The sequence below is a fragment of the Pterocles gutturalis genome, unplaced genomic scaffold (genome assembly GCF_000699245.1).
Source record: "Pterocles gutturalis isolate BGI_N339 unplaced genomic scaffold, ASM69924v1 scaffold42760, whole genome shotgun sequence".
Lineage (NCBI taxonomy): Eukaryota > Metazoa > Chordata > Aves > Pterocliformes > Pteroclidae > Pterocles > Pterocles gutturalis.
In genome coordinates this window covers 1-18,087 of record NW_010144852.1, presented here as the reverse complement: position 1 = coordinate 18,087, position 18,087 = coordinate 1, and the positions used below count along the sequence as shown (strand labels likewise).

Sequence of the window (18,087 nt, the reverse complement as noted above, 5' to 3'; positions counted from 1 at the left end):
CAGGGCATGTGTTGGGTCACAGTTTTGAACTGAGTCTGTATCAATCTGTGTCTTAAACATCAGTGAAAATTGACAGTGCTCAGGAATTGGTAACCTTGTGTCTAACATTTTTATATAGGTCTATTTAAAAATGAGGTGGGATATTGTAGCTATTTTTATATTAAGCAAAACTCTATTGCATTCGGTAGGTAAGTCTGCTTAGTAATTCTACTTACTTGCAATGTATCACTTTTTTTTTTTAATTAAGTATAGTAAAGGTTGATATGTCCATTCAGAGAAAACAGAAGAGGAAAGAAAGATGTAACTCTGATAATAGATTAGCATATGATATCTTTTTTACACAAAATGGGAAACAAGTAGTAACAGTTAGGAAAAGTAAAATTTGTTTTAAATGGTGATGATATTGTCTCAAAGGGGATTGCTGGTTAGGTCAGAATACTTTGATATTGTATGTGATCTGGGAACATTTTTGCTTCTAGACAAATTCATACATGCGTGCATCCATAAGCGTTTCCATTTTTCCAACAAGTATGGATTTTTACATGCAGAGGTGTGCTGGGTCTGGCTGTGATGGAGTTAACTTTCTTCATAGCAGCCCCTGTGATGCTGGGCTTTTCATCTGTGAGTAAAACACGCTGTTTTAGCTATTGCTGAACAGTGATTGCACAGCATCAAGACTTTCTGTTTCTCACTCTGCTCCACCCCCCCTCCCCCCCAGAGTGTAAGCTAGGGGAGAGCTTGAACTTGGAAGGGGACACAGTTGCGACAGCTGACCTGAATTGACCAAAGGCGTGTTCCATGCTATACAGCATCATGCTCAGTAATAAAAACTCAGGGGGTAACCATTCCAAAGTAGCTGTTGCTCAGATACTGGCTGGGCATCTTGTGGGAGATGGTGAGCGATTGCTTTTCAATTGCTTGGTTGGTTGGCTTTTTTCTTTCGTTCATTTATTAAACTGTCTTTATCTTGACGTACACATTGTTCTCACTTCTGCCCTTCTTATTCTCTCCCCCATTCTACTGCTGGGGGGGGAGGAGTGAGTGAGCATCTGGGTGGGTACTTAATTGCTGGCCAGGGTCAACCCACCACAGTGGGTGACAAGTCACATATAGGCATTGAAATATAAAATCTATGGCTGAAACAATTTGAATGCCCAACACAGAAAAGTGTAGTTCTCTGAAAATCTTTTGTGCATGTGAGACTGAATCACCTGTAAACTACTGAATATACTTAATTAGTAAATTTTTCCTCAGTTAATAGATAAAATTCTGACTAGCATAGTGCATTTTTTTGATGTCCAGACAAAATCATTTCAAGTTTTAAAGGAATATATAAAATTATCTAGACGTTCATGAAGAAAAAAATCAGCATACATATTATCTAGATTTCATGTGAAACTAGAAAATATAATACAGACTATTGCAAACATATATGTAGTATAGTTCTATATAGCATTAAGCCAAGTAGTTTCTAATTAATTTTTAATCTTGAAATTTTGAATTTTGATAAAATCAAGGTAGCCTAGCAAAAGCATCTTAAAGCAAAATCTATACCCTGAATTTGATCAAGAAGAAATACAACTCAAACAGGAGCAAATATCTGAATTTCAGTCTTAATTAATGTTTTTGTGTTTCTGTATTTTTGATGTGCAATAGGTATTGGATTACGGAGTTCTGGGTTATGTTCAAAATGGATTCTAAACTGTCCACAACTATGGAGGAATTTCAAGAACTGGTTAAAGCTAATGGTGAGGAGTTACACTGTCGTCTAATTGACACAACTCAAATGTGAGTGCCAAAGTCTCAATATGCTCAGAAAAAAAACTTTTGCTCTGAATTTCCTTTTTTCAAATGTAGTGTCTCTCCAGTATAGCAGGTTAATGGTTCTATAATGGGTTAATTTTAATAAGTCATATGTTATCTATCCTTAGGAGTGTTTATACATCATTATAGATGAAGTATATGTTACATAGAGGAACAGAATGCCTTTCAGGAATACCTTAGGTTGAATTTAACTGCTGTGTAGTCTTTATGCTGATTCTCTATGCTAGATAAATTTTACTCTGTCCAGGGAACGTAGAAATTTGTAGAGGTCTGATGGTTTTGAAAGATCACTTGAAGTCAACGAGAAAGGAGAATATATTTTGATTCGGTAACAGATGAGGTAAAAAAAGAGTGTTTATATTTTTAACACCAAAGGTAAGTGAGAAGGTATACTACATTGTCAAACTCTTGATACTATTTTATGTGATTTTAGTTATAAAATTACTTGTCCTGTTCAAGAATAAATCCTACAGCTGTACATCATGTAGTTCTTCCTTGAGAAGAGAACCTTCCTTGTTATACGAGAGTAAGATAGTTCTGTAGAACTGTATAGCAGTGTCAATTCATACTTTCATTGGAAACGCACAGGCAAAAGCAGAGCAGAATTTGGCAAATGTTTTTTACCTAGTTATGAAAGAGGATATTTAGTTTTTCAAATCCATTTAAATTTAATTACTTCATGAGTGGATAGCATAAGAGGACAGTTCATATTCAGAGGCTGGTCAAGGAAATCTGTAAGAATTATTACGTGGAGGAGCACTGGATGTGTTCTGCGAGGACAAAATTATGGACAGCAATTCTGGAAGTGCAATATAAATCTCATGCTGTCTAGTAATATAGTTGTACTTACATGCTACATCAGTATAATAAAGACAAACAATAATGTTTTGTCATACAATCTCTAGTACGTGAAAGGAGCTTGCTATTTAGAAATTCAAATAATTCACTTTTTATTGCAGTAAGACATGAAAACAATGTTACTTTTGTGTTAGGGAGGGAGGAAAAATTTGCTCTTCAGAAAATAACTCAGGATAATTCTGTTTTAAAATTTGTCTAAAAGAAATTCTAGGGATTGGTCTAGAAAGCTGACACAGCGTGTAAAGGCCAACAGCAGCAAGAAACGGAAAGTCTCGCTTCTTTTTGATCACCTTGAGCCAGAGGAGCTGTCAGACCACCTTACCTATCTTGAATTTAAGTCTTTCAGAAGAATATCAGTAAGTGATGTGTGTGTTTGTTTGTTTGTTTGTTTTAAACAAAAATGGGAAGGACATAGAAAAGATGGGAGAGGGTTAGCATCACAAGATTAACCCTGCAATGCAAGCTGTTGGACAAGCTGAGTCTGTGTCCAGACTCTTTTTGTTTTATTAGTGTTGAAGGTGGCCAGTGGTGCTTATTCTCAGTACATGCCCTTTCGCTGTAGTCAATTGAGAGAGGGAGAGTGAACCTTTTAAGCAACTGTGGAACAGAGTTGGGGCAAGGTCAGTTGGAAGGAAGAGGAGTAAACCATTTCATCTTTTTCCAAATAATCTCTTTTTGTTAGAACAAGTGGTGTCATTGGGCACAGGAACAAGCAGCCTCCTTTGACTCAAATTAGCGAACAGGCTGAAATGGGATGAAGGAAACTTGGAATATTCTCTTAGAATGCTTACCTCCTGTGGCTGTAGGAAACAGTGTAGCATTCTTCTGCAGTGACTAATGGACTGTCTGTATAGATGTCCACTGGACTCTGCTTGCCATTTTTTCTTGTGCATAACAAAATAAAGACGAGGGATAAGAAAGCACTTGAGAAAATGCCATTTTTTAATGTAAGGGAGGTTTAAAATATTTTATTAGACAAGCTTTCAAGTACACAAACAATACTTAAGTATTCCTCTCATTTATGTTTTCTTTCATTTGATTTGTTTTGCCAGCTATGTTGGTAGCTGATAAGATGCTACTTCCCTGTGCACCTTGGCTTCACTTGTATGCTGCTACATTACTTCTATTCAAACCCGATACACTTCACACACAGAAAATAAAAGTGAACATTAGAGACCAAAATCTAAGATGGTTGCAAAGTCAGTGTGATGATAACAGTGAAAGCAAAGGTGGTTTTTGTTTGCTTTGGTTATGTAATGCTTTTTTGTTTTGTTTTTGTTGTTTTTTGTTCTTTTTTTTTTTTTAAACACTACAGTTTGAAGATGAAGTCTTGCAAGGAAAGGGGCTCTCAATAGATTGTGGAAGATTTCACAGTCGTGTTAGTGAACTTTATTTTGAGCTGATAGTACATGACTCTTCATGTTTTGGTTAAATTCAAAAAGTCACAGAACCAAAGTCATGCACAGATTGCTGCCTGTAGGCAGTAATAATAGGCAAAGCTTATATAACCCTTAACATTTTCAAGCTCTGTGCAGACATAAAGTAATTAATAATTAATGAGCATAACTATTATTGCAGAGTGTCAGATGTGTCATAGAGTTACATACTTGTATACATTTTATATGCAGGGTCCCTGCATATGTTTTGGTATAAATTGAGTTTACCGAGACCTCAGATCAGAAAATAATATTATTTTTTATTTAATAAATTATTAATGAATTAATTAATGAATAGCTACATTCATTAACTCTTTGCAGAATGTGTTCATGATATGCTAAGCTGCAGAATCCTTTTGTTATTCTAACCTGGCAGCATATACTGGGAGAAAGGCTGCAAATGATCTGCTGTGTTATCAGTCACTGGAATAACTATTCATAGGTTTGGTCATTTGAAAGTCAGAAAGGAATACTTGATCCCTTGAACATATACAGCACACAGCAAAGTCTTCCATGAGACTCCATGTATCTTGCAGCAAAGAAAAATGCAGGGAGTGGTGTTCACAGAGTAATGACTGAAGGTATGCTGGTGTTTGGAAACCATTTTAATTTATAGTTATAAAATACAGGGAGGCTACACTCTTTAGTAAAAACCTGGATTCTCCATTCCTGTCAAGGCTCTTAAGTTAGTCATTGCAATATCAGACAGACTCCTGCATTATTTAAGTACCTGGACTTCTTTACCATATCTGCCACTAGCAATCTTGTTACACCTAACCTTGTTAATTAATTCTTGCACCAAAATTATTTGAAACTTTAAGCAGTATGTTAGATATAAATTTGTTCAGCATTTAAAAATAATCTTTTCTGAAGGAGAGGGCTGTTGAGAACAAATTATAAACTAATCAAACTGATTCATAATTGTACTGAAACTGCTATGAAGTCCATAATTACGTAGTCAGATATTGAAAAAATATCTATCTTTATAGAGTAGTCACTTAAATTTCAGGATCCAGCCAAATCTGACTTGGGTTCAAAATTCGAAAAATAATTGTAAGTACTATGTAATCTTAGAGATAGCTCTACTTGTTAATGTTTCTTCCATTTTTAATTTAATAAGAGGACAAATTCAGAGATGTCTGCTGTCATATCTGCTTTTTAAAATTGTTGGTAGTTCTTGTTAAATGGATGGAAAAAAATTAAAAAGTGGAGAGAGAGTGAAAGAGGGAGAGCAAGAAACAAACAGTGGTCTGACAATTTATGACCTTTTCTTCAGGATCAATGCCATTCAGCATATTCCTGTGGTCTTAAGAAAGGAATATGTGTCTATTACAGCTATGAATGTTTTTGGTAAGATGTTAGTATTAGTTAGTAGTGTATTTTTGTTAATGGATAAATCAAAAGTAACAACTTGTGTATTCTTGTTAATGGATAAATCAAGAGAATGGATAAACATTGCATCAGCAAAAAAAAAAAAAATGATTGCTTCTTTTTGATCTTAATGGGAAGAATGGCTTTAAAAACCCCTATTTATCACATACAGGTGTCTACTGAACAATTTTAGATCACTTTGGTTAAATAAGAGAATCTCACAAGCTATATTAAAAATATCAAGGAATCTGTGGCCCTCATTCTTAATGGTCTTATCTCAGTTTTATGTTAATCTCATTGAACCTGCTTTTTGTATTAGTATAGCTTAATTCAGCAGTGTGCCCTGCCTACACAAACGGGATACTTAACTTCCTTGAACTTCCTTAAACTATTGCTGAGTTACTAGACAACACTTTACATTCAGCTCATCCTTCCCTGTAGAAGCCTCAATTTAATGGATGTATGGAGCCACTGAGGCTGGGAGGAAAGCCTCAGTTCGACTCATCCTGGGGTTTATAAGAGCCAAGGCTCCTGAGATACAAATGATGCAAATGATCTGATACAAATTATGGTGAGAACATGCTTTCAGTTTATTCAATTAGTTGAAGCCTTCTGCTTTGACATGAACAAAGCTTTGAGAAAGGAGACATTTCAGTCTTGTGGATATTTAATGTGTAAAATATATCTTGCATGTGCTATTTGAAAAGCAGACCTGTATCTGCACACAGATCATGAGGTATATGAAACTGTAGATGAGTTTTCATTTGCCTTTTTTTTTTTTTTTAAGTTCTCAGATTATCAGAACTACATTGTGAATAGTAATGTGAAGGAGAATCCAACAATGGAAAGATCAATTGCTCTTTGCAATGGTATCTCTCAGTGGGTGCAGCTAATGGTTCTCAGCAGACCAACGCCACAGCTTAGGGCTGAAGTGTTCATCAAGTTCATTCACGTTGCACAGGTCAGTTAAATTTTGACACGTGCTTTTTTTTTTTTGTCTTTCTCTGATACAGCCCTTTAGTTGCTCTTTCCATGCTACTATTGTGGGGTCAGCTGGGAGTGTTGGCAGTGGTCTCCTGGTTCATACATACAGCATGCATGTGTACATACATGTCTCCTGGTTCATAGACACAGCAACCATATGTGCTGTGCTTTCAGACCAAGTATTCCGATATTACTGTGTCATGACACCATTACTTTCTCATATTCATTCTGAAGAAATTTTCACTGAAAAACTAGATGTGCTTTTGCATCAGCTGGTAGAGATTCTAAGCTCTGACTGCATACCTTTCTAAAGCACAAACCGCTATCATGCCTTTGGCCATAATTAGAAGCATTTCTACCAGATACACCTTACTGGATAGAAGCAGAGCTATGGTCCTACTGGTATTCTTTGCATACTAATTCAACTGCAGCTATAGCCAAGATAATAGGCAGTGTTTCCTAGTTGTGGTAGACTGTGGGGAGAGGGAGAAGTACTGAGGAAGTACTTCGAAGACTTACCGTATCCACAGAATTAATATCTGATTTAATAACAGTAGAATAAGTACATGTTACACCCACTTAGTACCAAAATGAATTAAGTCAAATGGATAATGGCACAAAACTTGTAAGACTGAAAGACAATAGAGGAAATGTAGAGTTTGGATGTGCATATTGAATAACTTGAACCTTTAAATAATTAAATACTGATTATTATTTTTTAAATGTCACCACAGAAGCTCCACCAGTTGCAGAATTTCAATACATTAATGGCAGTGATAGGAGGTCTCTGTCACAGTTCCATTTCCAGACTCAAGGAAACAAGCTCGTGTGTTCCTCATGATGTAATTAAGGTTGGTATTGCGCCTCTTAGTTTTATGGATAAGATAACCTTTAACTTTTTTTTCATTGCACCCACAAAAACCAAACTTACTTGGATAAAATGGAGAGAAAGACAGAAAAAAAAGAAAAATGAAGATTTCCTTTGGTTTTAGAGGGTTTTTCTTTGTCATTACATCACTACAACGCCAGTTACTCCTACTCTTCCAACTCCACCTTTCTTCAACATTTGTATCACTTCTCAAAAGTTTCTCCTTTAATACTCAGATGTGACAAGATGCATTTTTATTTATATGCAGTAGTACAGAAGAGCATTCAAACCTGAAAGCAGAGAACTGGATCCTAGAACATCTGAGAACAAAACTATTGTCATCCATAGTAACACTGACCGTCCTGAGTCTATGAAATGCTAGCACAGAGCTCTGCACTTCAAGTTTAAAATTGAAAGGACTTTTTTTGTTCATCGTTTTTTTTTGACAGATTTTATCTAGTTCAGATTTGAACAAACTTAGCCCTAATACATATACATTATAATACACACAGTGGAATGTTAGAAATCAGTTGTAATTTTCAATTAAATTATTGTGAAATACAGATGGATATATTTTTTGCTGAAATTCTGGCTACTACAGCTGAAGGAAAGCATATATTTTAGCAATGCAATGGCTTCTTAGGACACTACTTCTTAAAAGACTAATATGCTGTATTATTTTATCCTGTTTGGGGCCTGAAAGATTTCATATAGGTATCTAATGAACCTGTTTTGATCACAGTATCATCAGATTAAATGAGCAGTGCGTACCTGGAGCATAGACCAGACGTTTGACCTCCCACTGATAATGGTTGCAGCTCTCAGGATCTATAAAACCAGTTATCAAGCTTATTTTAGCAATGTGTTGTTTTACAAATTTTGTCATTACGAGGAGTGAACTGCAATTATGTGTCCCATCATTTGAATAACTTTTTGCATCTGGAAATTGTATACAGGTGCCAATAGAAAGCAGGTAAATAAGGGCTGGTAATTAGTGACTTGAGAACACACTTTATAGTTTAACTATAACAAGCAGTTTGTGAAGGTTAAAAATCAACGGGTTAGGAACTTCCACAAGAAAACATTCGTCCATTGATTTTATAATGTTTAGAGTCGGCTTTGTACCTGTATAGTTTTAAACAAGGGAAATAATAATGCTAGACTTGAGATTCATTTGGCCTTTGCAACAAGTCCAATACATTGTTTCTTCTTCATTTCCATGGAAATAAAGTTTTCTTAAAGGCACAGATGTGCCACCTTGAACTGTAGTAGGAGTTCTGTAATGGGACCATAGCACAACGTAGGGTTTCTCTGCCAGGACTTTTCAATTCCAGCAGTTCCAGCGGGTGACCTGGAAGCTAGAGAAGTGCATCCCACATTTTAAGGTGAATGCCCCATCCCTGGAGGCATTCAAGGCCAGGCTGGATGTGGCTCTGAGCAGCCTGGTCTAGTGCTTGGTGGCCCTGCATATGGTGGGGGGGTTGAAACTAGATGATCACTATGGTCCTTTTCAACCCAGGCCATTCCATGATTCTATGAAGGTTGTTGCTTTTATGAAGGTCAGAGAGCTTGTGCTGTGCTTACTACATACATGTAACTACATACACATCCCCTTCATTTGAGAGGATCCTGTTTCTTTTCATTGACCAACTATAGGAATGTAGGAAGACCAGCATTATAGATTAGGCTATATATTAACTATCTATATTTACATATTATAGGTCGTTAAATTAGGTGAGGTGAATACCTAGATTTAATTTGAAGCCTGAAGTTTTAAAAACTGTTTCAAGAGTCATTGTGAGTAAACCACTTAACAATAACATGGGAAATTCTTGTGCTGTATGACCCAAACAAACAGTAACAGTAACCAATTTTGATTTTTTGTTTTCTTTTTATTTGTAGGTGTTTAATGAAATGACAGAACTGCTTTCATCTTACAGAAATTATGATAGTTACCGACGTGCCTATAACGAGTGCAGTAACTTTAAGATCCCAATCCTTGGAGTCCACCTGAAAGACTTGATATCACTTTATGAGGGCATGCCAGACTACTTGGAGGATAAAAAAATTAACATATACAAACTGTTCTCTCTGTATAACCACATAAATGAGCTGATACAACTCCAGGAAATGCCGCTTCCCCTGGAGGCTAATATGGACCTTGTTCATTTGCTTACAGTAAGTCTGTTAGATGAGGTAAATACCTCCATTTTAAAAATAATTTCATATACCTCTCAAACAACTTAAGTAGAGAAGTCCATTAAATATAAATACACAATGTTGTAAGATACTTTTTTCCTTAAGGACATATACAATAATGAAAGAAGAGAAAAAGTTATACCGATTATCTGGCAGCAAGGGTAGAGGTGCCAGTTCAGCAGTATGCTTCCCATTATTTTCTGTAAGGGAAGGAAATGTTTATTTCTGCTTTGGTATAGTAGTGTGCATTCTCTCTGTACATTCACTAATGAAGCACTCTGAATCCTCTGCTGATGAAGCCTCAGTAGGGAGAAAGGTAGAAAGCTTCCTTAGATGCACTTTGGAGGCAGAAGATTGCCTTTGCACAAAGCTTCCTTGTGTTGGATACACTGACTTTCACATAAAAGCTCAGTCCCTGAAAATGCGTAATGTTAAACATACCACATTTCTAGTCAAGTTTCTTCTGGTACTAAAAAAACTGTCTGACATAAATGTTAGTCAAATATAGTTGTTGTATTACTCTTCCAGTCATATCTAGTCAGTGCCATGTTACTAAGAAAATTGGTATTACCCAGGACGTATGTCACAACAATAGTTTTAGTTTCTCCTAGTAAGTTAAAATACTACCTTTTATTAAAATAGTCAATCTGCTTTTCTTGTTTCTTAGTTTTATTTGGCTTTAACAAGTACATCAGCTTGGAAAAACTAGATAGGCTGCTTCCACTTTCTGGTTATAAGCCCTGTTTCAGCAAAAAGCTAATAGATAAAAATAGATAAAAAATGCTTGTGTGCTTGAAGTTATTTGTTCTGTCTGGGAGTGCTCATGTGTGAAATTAAGCACATATGCCCAGGGCCTGAAATAGAGCTCCATAAAGTAGTGAATTTCTTCCTGATAAATGTTTTAGTTGTTTTGTCTCAAATTATTGTGCCTTTTTTTTTTTAATAGTAAGGTTTTATAAAAATGGCTATTACAAATGTGTAGAACTTTGGCTACAATTTAATGCAGCTATATATGACAGAATATAAATTATAAGAAACACTTCATTTCAAAGCAAGAGCTTTTAAACTGCTAATGTTTCAGTCCACATAATTTTTCTGTTTGTTCCCTGGTTTTTCCGATGGTTTCTCCTTCTTCTGTTTCCTTCGGTCATGCCTTCCCATTAGCAGGCAAATCAGTTTCAAGAGGTATTAGTAGTTACATACATAAGTCAATAATTCATAGAAGTATTGTAACATTTGGACTTTTGGTTTTTGAGTGTCAGAAACTACTTTAAGATTTCCCCAAGAATCTAAAATTATTCAGTATTATGACTACAACAGTAATTCTTGCAGCTGTTCACAAGAAAATTATTGTGTATCTGCAATTGGGTAAGGCTATTCATTGTATAAAATAGCATATTTTGGTTTCTTAGTTTATATACATATGACTGCTGTGATCCTGACTCTGTAACAAGTTTATATTTTGGACTGGCCGTAGATTGAGGCTTGCAACACATTTATGTCTGGCTTTTCTGTTTAATCACTGTGTCTATTCAATCAATGTCTAGTGCGAATATTTTCATGTAAATATTCAAAAAGTGTCATGTTACCAGTCTTCAGTCTTAGCTTGAAATTTGTTTCCAGTCAATAAAATATACTATTTTCCAGGACACATGCAAAAGCAAAGGTATAAATTTGATAATTTTTGTAAATTCCTTTATTTACCCAGCTGTAATGTTTCTTGCTTTACATAACTGCTGTTGACAGCTAAAGGTTCTCACTAAATATATGCAAGTCCATCTTTTATCCTCATCATATACTTCTTAGTTCAACATGGTCACAGCTGCATTGGATGTATATGACATGTTTAAACAAGAGTTTTCTGGGAATTTGAGTTGATGGACAGTTTCATTGGAAGGGTGCTTTTCTGCTCAGTTGCATGATAGACCACTGTATTGTGGGAATAACAGTTTTTTTCAGGTTACGTATTAACTGACTGCTAATTATGCCTGTAGTCACTTGCTGTACTCGTGGCTGTAGCTGCCTAATGTTAGATTTCTAAATAATGGCAATAATAGCCTGGAATTGTACACTTGTGCAGCTCAGGTGCGTTTTTTCTAGGTGCAACGTAAATTAAAAGTGATCCACCAAAAAAATACTAATGCATGGCAGAAACAGGTTCATCAAATAGTAGGGACTGTTGTGGGATTAAACTAATTTTTGTTTGTTTTCAGTTGTCCCTTGATCTTTACTACACAGAAGATGAAATTTATGAGCTTTCATATGCACGAGAGCCACGAAGTCACCGAGCTGCAGTAAGGGCCTTTCCAGATTCTTAACAAAAAGATTTTTTAATGAGTAACATAACTTTTATCCCTTGCTTTTATTTTACTCTTTAATTTAATTTAATTTTACTTTATTATTTTATTTTATACTAAATTTAAAACATTTTTGCTTTATAGACTGAGCAAAATCTGTTAAAGCATAAATTGTTTGGTTGATGATGAAGCCTAAGCTAGAATATATAGGAGAGTTGACAAAATACCAGGTTTTATAATATGAACACAAACACAAATTAAATTAAGTTACTTGTGTAGAGACATGACACCAGGCTCACTCTTAGCCATTGATATTGATGCTTTTAAATTAAGGATTCTTATGGGATTCAAAAGATTAAACCCATGAGTTTTATATTGTAGTTTTGTTCCTGTTTTATAAATATGGAAAATACAGTGAATTTAGAACTGTGACAATTTAAGGAACAATTACTGTTTTGGACAGTTCAGGGAAGAGCTTCCTCTGAAGTACCCCACAATTACCAAAAGTATGATGTTGGGTCCAAGAGGTCATTTCTGCAGTCCTGTATTGCATAGTCCATTGTCACAAATGAAAGAAGTGTAATACTGAAAAACTTCCCATGTGGTACTAATGAAGTTCCATTCAATTTATTCTAGCCTTTGACACCTTCCAGACCACCAGTAGTTGCAGACTGGGCCTCAGGAGTCGCCCCAAAACCTGATCCAAAAACCATCAGCAAACACGTTCAGAGGATGGTAGATGTAAGTATGGTTGGCCCATTTACCTTACATGTCAGCCGTAGCCTTCATCTCTAGGTATGGGAAGATACAAAGAAGAGAAAGAATACTGGACACATTGAAAGCTGTGCTTAGTTTGTAAGCACTTCTGTCCTCACTAATAGAAATTTCTGCCTAGCTGTAAATAGCAGCAGCGGCCTGTGAGGCATGGAAGGAAATGCCTTACATGGCTAAGGAGCCAGTGGGGAGTGTCAATGCTGGCTTGTATGCTTCCAGAGTCATCCTTCCAAGGAGCCAGGGAGTCCATTTCTACCAGGGACTCCAACATGATGCTACTGGTGGAGTCTGAAACTGGGCCTCTCAATGACTTTGTTAGTAGCAGCCGTTGCTTTTTCCCTCTCTTTTGGGTCACTTGCTTTAGGGGAAACCATTAAATAAGCTTAGGTAATTGATTCCGAAACTGACGGAGAGAGAGGTAAAGAGTTTGTCTTTGCACTCTGCTTCACCTCTTTTCCTTCTAAACGCTTCTAATATCGGTAGGTATGCTTTGATACATGCTGGTTTGGAATGTATTTCTAAATTTGGCCTAGGCATGCTCCTTGCCTTAGGGCCAGAGACAAAAAGCAATGTTGTTCCACAAGTGGAAATAGGCATCTGCATGACAATTCTGGCATATAACTACTTTTCACAAAACACTGACCTGATGAAATAAGCTCGGCAGCTACACTGATTTGGCTACAGAGAGAGCACCAACTGAGAGCATGAGTACAAGTTGTGTATGTGGGCCTTGACATAATGATCTTAAAGCAAAACTAAAAAAGAGCTGACATTGCGTAGTGAAGCATTTAGTCCAGCCTATGTTGACTTACATTTTGCTACAAGTCAGGAAATTATAAAGCTTCTTTACTCTCAAGCAAAAAAAGCAGTTAGATTGTTGCACTGTTTCATATACTGGGAGAAAGTGGGAGAGGAAATCTATAAATACTGTGGAGACTTTCTAAAGAGGCAATTCAGCCCATCCTCATTATAAACTATTCTACTATTATCTTGCACAGTCTGTCTTCAAAAATTATGACCATGATCAGGATGGATACATTTCCCAGGAAGAATTTGAAAAGATAGCTGCCAGTTTTCCATTCTCATTTTGTGTAATGGCTAAGGACTCGTGAGTACCTAGTTCTGCTTATCAACTTTGTAGCATCTGTTTTGGGAAGGGTTTTTGGCCTTTAATGTTTTGTGAATTACATCTTCATGAGCTTACAGCAGTGGTAACCAGACTGAGGAGGTTAACTGTAGGAGGAAGAACAAAACAATAGAAAAATAAATAAATACTTTTTTGAATGATATTCAGTGTATACTACTAAAGAACTTTCCCAAGGTAAACCTGTTCCTCAAAAATAGAGAATTGTGAAATATATATTTTGTCCAAATTAAGAACATTTTTCTTAACATACTAAAGTATGAAAAAATACAATAGTTATTATTCAGAGGTTTTCTATGAAGTAGTTTTGAGGTTATATCACATATGCAGGTATTTCGTTTACAGGCTGCATTTTCAGTGTGTAGATAAGCTTCTGTAGACTTTGGAGCAGTTGACAAGATTACTGAAATCACTGTAGTTTTTGGTCCATGAAACTGTTGCCGTTATAAATTGTGAAGAAAGTTATGTTCAGTTCTCCTTATGCTTTTAAGAAAACATATGTCTCACAAACAACTTTTCTTATTTATTTTCAGGGAAGGTCTGATTAGCAGGGATGAAATAACAGCTTACTTTATGAGGGCTAGCTCAATCTATTCCAAATTAGGACTTGGCTTTGCTCACAACTTCCAAGAGACCACTTACTTAAGGCCTACTTTCTGCGACAACTGTGCTGGATTTGTAAGCTTACTTTTTAGTATATTATGTTAATGTTGTTTGGAATAATGCCTTTTTTATCTCATAATCACCATGTGTCATATAAAGAAATTGATCTATATAAAACACCAGTGAAGCTATACAGAACACCAGGCTTCTGCGCGTGTAGCTGTGTAAGGTACCCTGTACACCCCTCTTGGCAGTACTATTATCTGTTTAAACATAGCTCCTATCTTGTGGTCTTCAGTTTTGTCACCAAACAGTCTCAGGCAAGACTTCCAAATCCACAGCCTTCCACACCATGGGGCTGTTAGAACTCCTGTCCTGGTACAGACATGACATGCCCCCTGCCTATGGCACGGAAAGACTTACTAAAAGTGTGCTACCAATCCCCAGTGTAGCTGGGATCAAACAAGGGTGCTGAGATAGAATTCTCCATCTACTCCAGCTCCACAGCTTCTTTGGGGCTGTCAGCTCTGCTGATGTATTTGTGAGAGACTAGCTCAAGGTATTTTGTTGTGATTGAGGAACACACAAAATATTCTGTTTACCTTATGGTAACAAGGTAAACTGTTCATATTTTGACCTTGGCACTACAGATATTCTGCAGGTACTCACATCTTAGAAATGAGTGGAGCTTTTAGTGGATTTTTATATCTGGAGGTGTCAAATGTGCGGAGAAATATATTAATACATAGTCTTTCTTTCTGTTTGAATTTCAGCTATGGGGAGTCATTAAACAAGGATACAGATGCAAAGGTAAGGCACTTTACACTTCATTGATTTCAATCTGTAATTGACGGTCAATGACCAAAAAACCTGATCATCCTGAGATCCATTGCTATGTCTATGGATCTTGGATCTGTGTGAGATCTGTTTGATCTATTTAATCTGACCTCTCAGGGAGCAGAAGACGACAGATTAATGTGTGTCAGACAGATGGTTCAGAAGAAATGCAAAGATGAAGAAACTCGTAACTGATAGCTCTAACCCTTTGCACAACATCACTGAATTCAGAGGGTTTGGGAACAGATCCTTCTATCCCAATGGGCGCAAACACCAACACTTTGTGAAAACTGTGCAGCACATTCACAACATGTATTTTGCAGAGTTTTCTTCCTCATACAGGTATCTGCTTTCTCTGCAACTCCTACAGTCAGACTGCTGTTGCGACTGAAGATTGCTATTTTTAATTTTTCACAATGAAAAGGAGTTTTAAGCATATATAGCAAAGGGATGTCATTGGTCTGTTTACCAGATGTGTGTTATTACAGGTAATGCATGTGGAGAACACCGAAGTTTTCTTGCTTCCTGGGGAGGCAACACAGTGTGGAGAGCTGATCTTAGATGCTTAGCAGAGCCACCGAATCATGTAAACTTTGTTTTGTTTACAGACTGTGGAATGAACTGTCACAAGCAATGCAAAGACTTGGTTGTGATAGAGTGCAAGAGAAGACCCAAAACTTCAGTTGCAGACAGCAGCCCAACATCTGCTTTTGCTTCAAGCCTTTGCCCAGTAGGAGTCAAAGAGCAATTCCATGGTGAGAAAAGCTCACATTAAAAAATCAAAAGATCTAGATAATCTTTCCTTTGCTCCTTTTTCTTTTTAAAGCTGAGTTGTACAGCATCATTTTAGGTTTTGTTAGTTAACTGCAGTGTTCTATCAACATCTAAACTAAAACCAGGCATTAAGTCAGCCTGTACCAAGTAACCGTTCTGGTTCTAGTCTGAATAAATAAGGACTCCCTTTCTGGGAGATCTCTTGTCACCCTACACAGTGTGGTGCACAAATTCCACAAAAATTGAGGAAATCTTCTGACAGACACTCATGAGAACTAAATGCCATGAAAAGAAGAGCTGACAGGTTCCCTTAATGCTCTCACTTTGTCACAATTAGGTCTTGGCACACTCCAGCTTTTACCACTGTTGTCACATTAAGTGACTACTGCACTGTTACAATTATTTCTCAGATTTCAACGTGGAGTTTATAAAGTCAGTTTACTTATGTATCTCCATGCTAGGAAAACCAAGAGCTAATTGTGTTTATTTTTTTCATTTCAGTAGCTGAATATACAGCTCTTCATCTGTCCATCTTTCATTCAATCAGAAATGAAAAATCTATGTTCTTTTCTCCTTACATCAGACAAGCTGTAGCAACTTCTCATATTGTGTATTAACATGTAGGCCTCCAAAGAAGGAAGTGTTGTCCTTGAATAAGGCCTCAGGCTACTTTTGATTTGTTTTTCTTTTGATTTTGATGTTCCCACTCTCTCCATATTCACTGTGATTGCACCTGCCATAGCTGCAGCACTGTATAATAACCTCCTCGTGGGATGTCATGATTGTAGAAAGATTGAACAGTAGCATGTTGCCCCATCATCACCCAGTGGGCCAGAACGTGGTAGCTCTCAATGCTACGCCATGTTGAAGAATGAGAATTCACACCTAGGCTAAAGGCCTCATCTGTTCATCCATATCCTTATTTAATTCTCCAGAGCCTGCAGCAGCTACTGGACTGACTTTGTTCTTTCCCCTCTTGTGTTTGAACATAGTCTTGTTTTGTTTTCTTTTATAGGATGACCTATATAAAAGCAGTATAAAATTAAAAATGTAATTACTTCACCTTTATAAAGTGGATGAGATAACTTGTATCTTACAGCTGCAAGTTATGATAAAGCTGAGCTAACACTCAGGTTTAATCTTCTAGCCCAATTACTAAGGTCAGTGGTCTATAATAAAACCTCTTGGCCATCTAGAGGTTTTTCTCTGGCTGACCTTCAGGGACACAATCACAAACAGGCTGACCTGTTTTCCTCTAACTGATCCATATTTATGGTACTTAGGGCAAAGAGTTGTTCCAAGAGACACAACATTGAGAAGCTTCCAGTGACACCTATTTTAGAGAGCAATGAATCTAAAATCAATAAAGTGTGTTTTTTTTATTTATTAAAATAATGTTTGATTACTGTGCCTCCTGTTTCTCCTTTCCTGGGATAAGATCTTGACTCAACTTACCATGTATATATTCTGCAGGACAAGAAGAAGGACCATTCCCATTTCCTAATGGAGAAGTAGTGGAACACCATGAAGACAGCAAGGACCGAACCATTATGCTCATGGGTTCCTCAGCTCAGAAAATCTCAGTGAGACTGAAACCAGCTGTGGTTCATAAAGGTACACAGACTGATTCTGTGCTGCTGGCTGACGTATCTCGTAGGCAGACACAGAAGAAAGAACATAGGACGCCAGAAAATCATCTCCAGGCAGCTCCACCATCCCTATTTCCAAGCCCAATTCTAGGCCGCAGAAAGGCATATGTTAAATGGGAGAACAAGGACTCCAGCCAGAAAATGAAGGAGGAACCTCACAGCTGTAAACCCTCATACCGGGAACTTGAGCAGGTACATACATGATGACGCAAATTCTGTTTTACGCAACAGTGCCATAAAGTGGTTGGAGGGTGGGGGGGAGTGGCTGGGTGGGAAGGTGTCACCTTACTCCAGTGTAATTAATTGCTAGAACAATCCATGAGCAGCATCATAAATTCTTAGCCACTTTAACTCCAGCAATGCTTCACTTAAAGCATGAATTTTTGTACTAGTATAGGGCTTAAGGAATAAATTTTGAAGCCCTTGTTGTGATTACACAGATAGAATCATAGAATGGCTGGGGTTGGAA

At 36.9% G+C, this 18,087-nt stretch overlaps 1 protein-coding gene across 1 annotated transcript in view; it reads left to right on the top strand.

The window, feature by feature from the left end:
* Positions 1-17,810, top strand: part of RASGRP1 (RAS guanyl releasing protein 1 (calcium and DAG-regulated)) — a gene marked incomplete at its 3' end in the record, with an annotated part of 37,270 nt that extends 19,460 nt beyond the window's left edge. The window contains exons 4-15 of the mRNA XM_010085215.1: positions 1,657-1,788; positions 2,885-3,038; positions 6,277-6,450; positions 7,208-7,324; positions 9,244-9,519; positions 11,754-11,834; positions 12,474-12,578; positions 13,610-13,719; positions 14,289-14,433; positions 15,132-15,168; positions 15,804-15,938; positions 17,413-17,810. Of these exons, the coding sequence (XP_010083517.1) occupies positions 1,657-1,788; positions 2,885-3,038; positions 6,277-6,450; positions 7,208-7,324; positions 9,244-9,519; positions 11,754-11,834; positions 12,474-12,578; positions 13,610-13,719; positions 14,289-14,433; positions 15,132-15,168; positions 15,804-15,938; positions 17,413-17,810 (1,864 nt within the window). The remainder of the gene's footprint in view (positions 1-1,656; positions 1,789-2,884; positions 3,039-6,276; positions 6,451-7,207; positions 7,325-9,243; positions 9,520-11,753; positions 11,835-12,473; positions 12,579-13,609; positions 13,720-14,288; positions 14,434-15,131; positions 15,169-15,803; positions 15,939-17,412) is intronic.
* Positions 17,811-18,087: the final 277 nt, after the last annotated feature.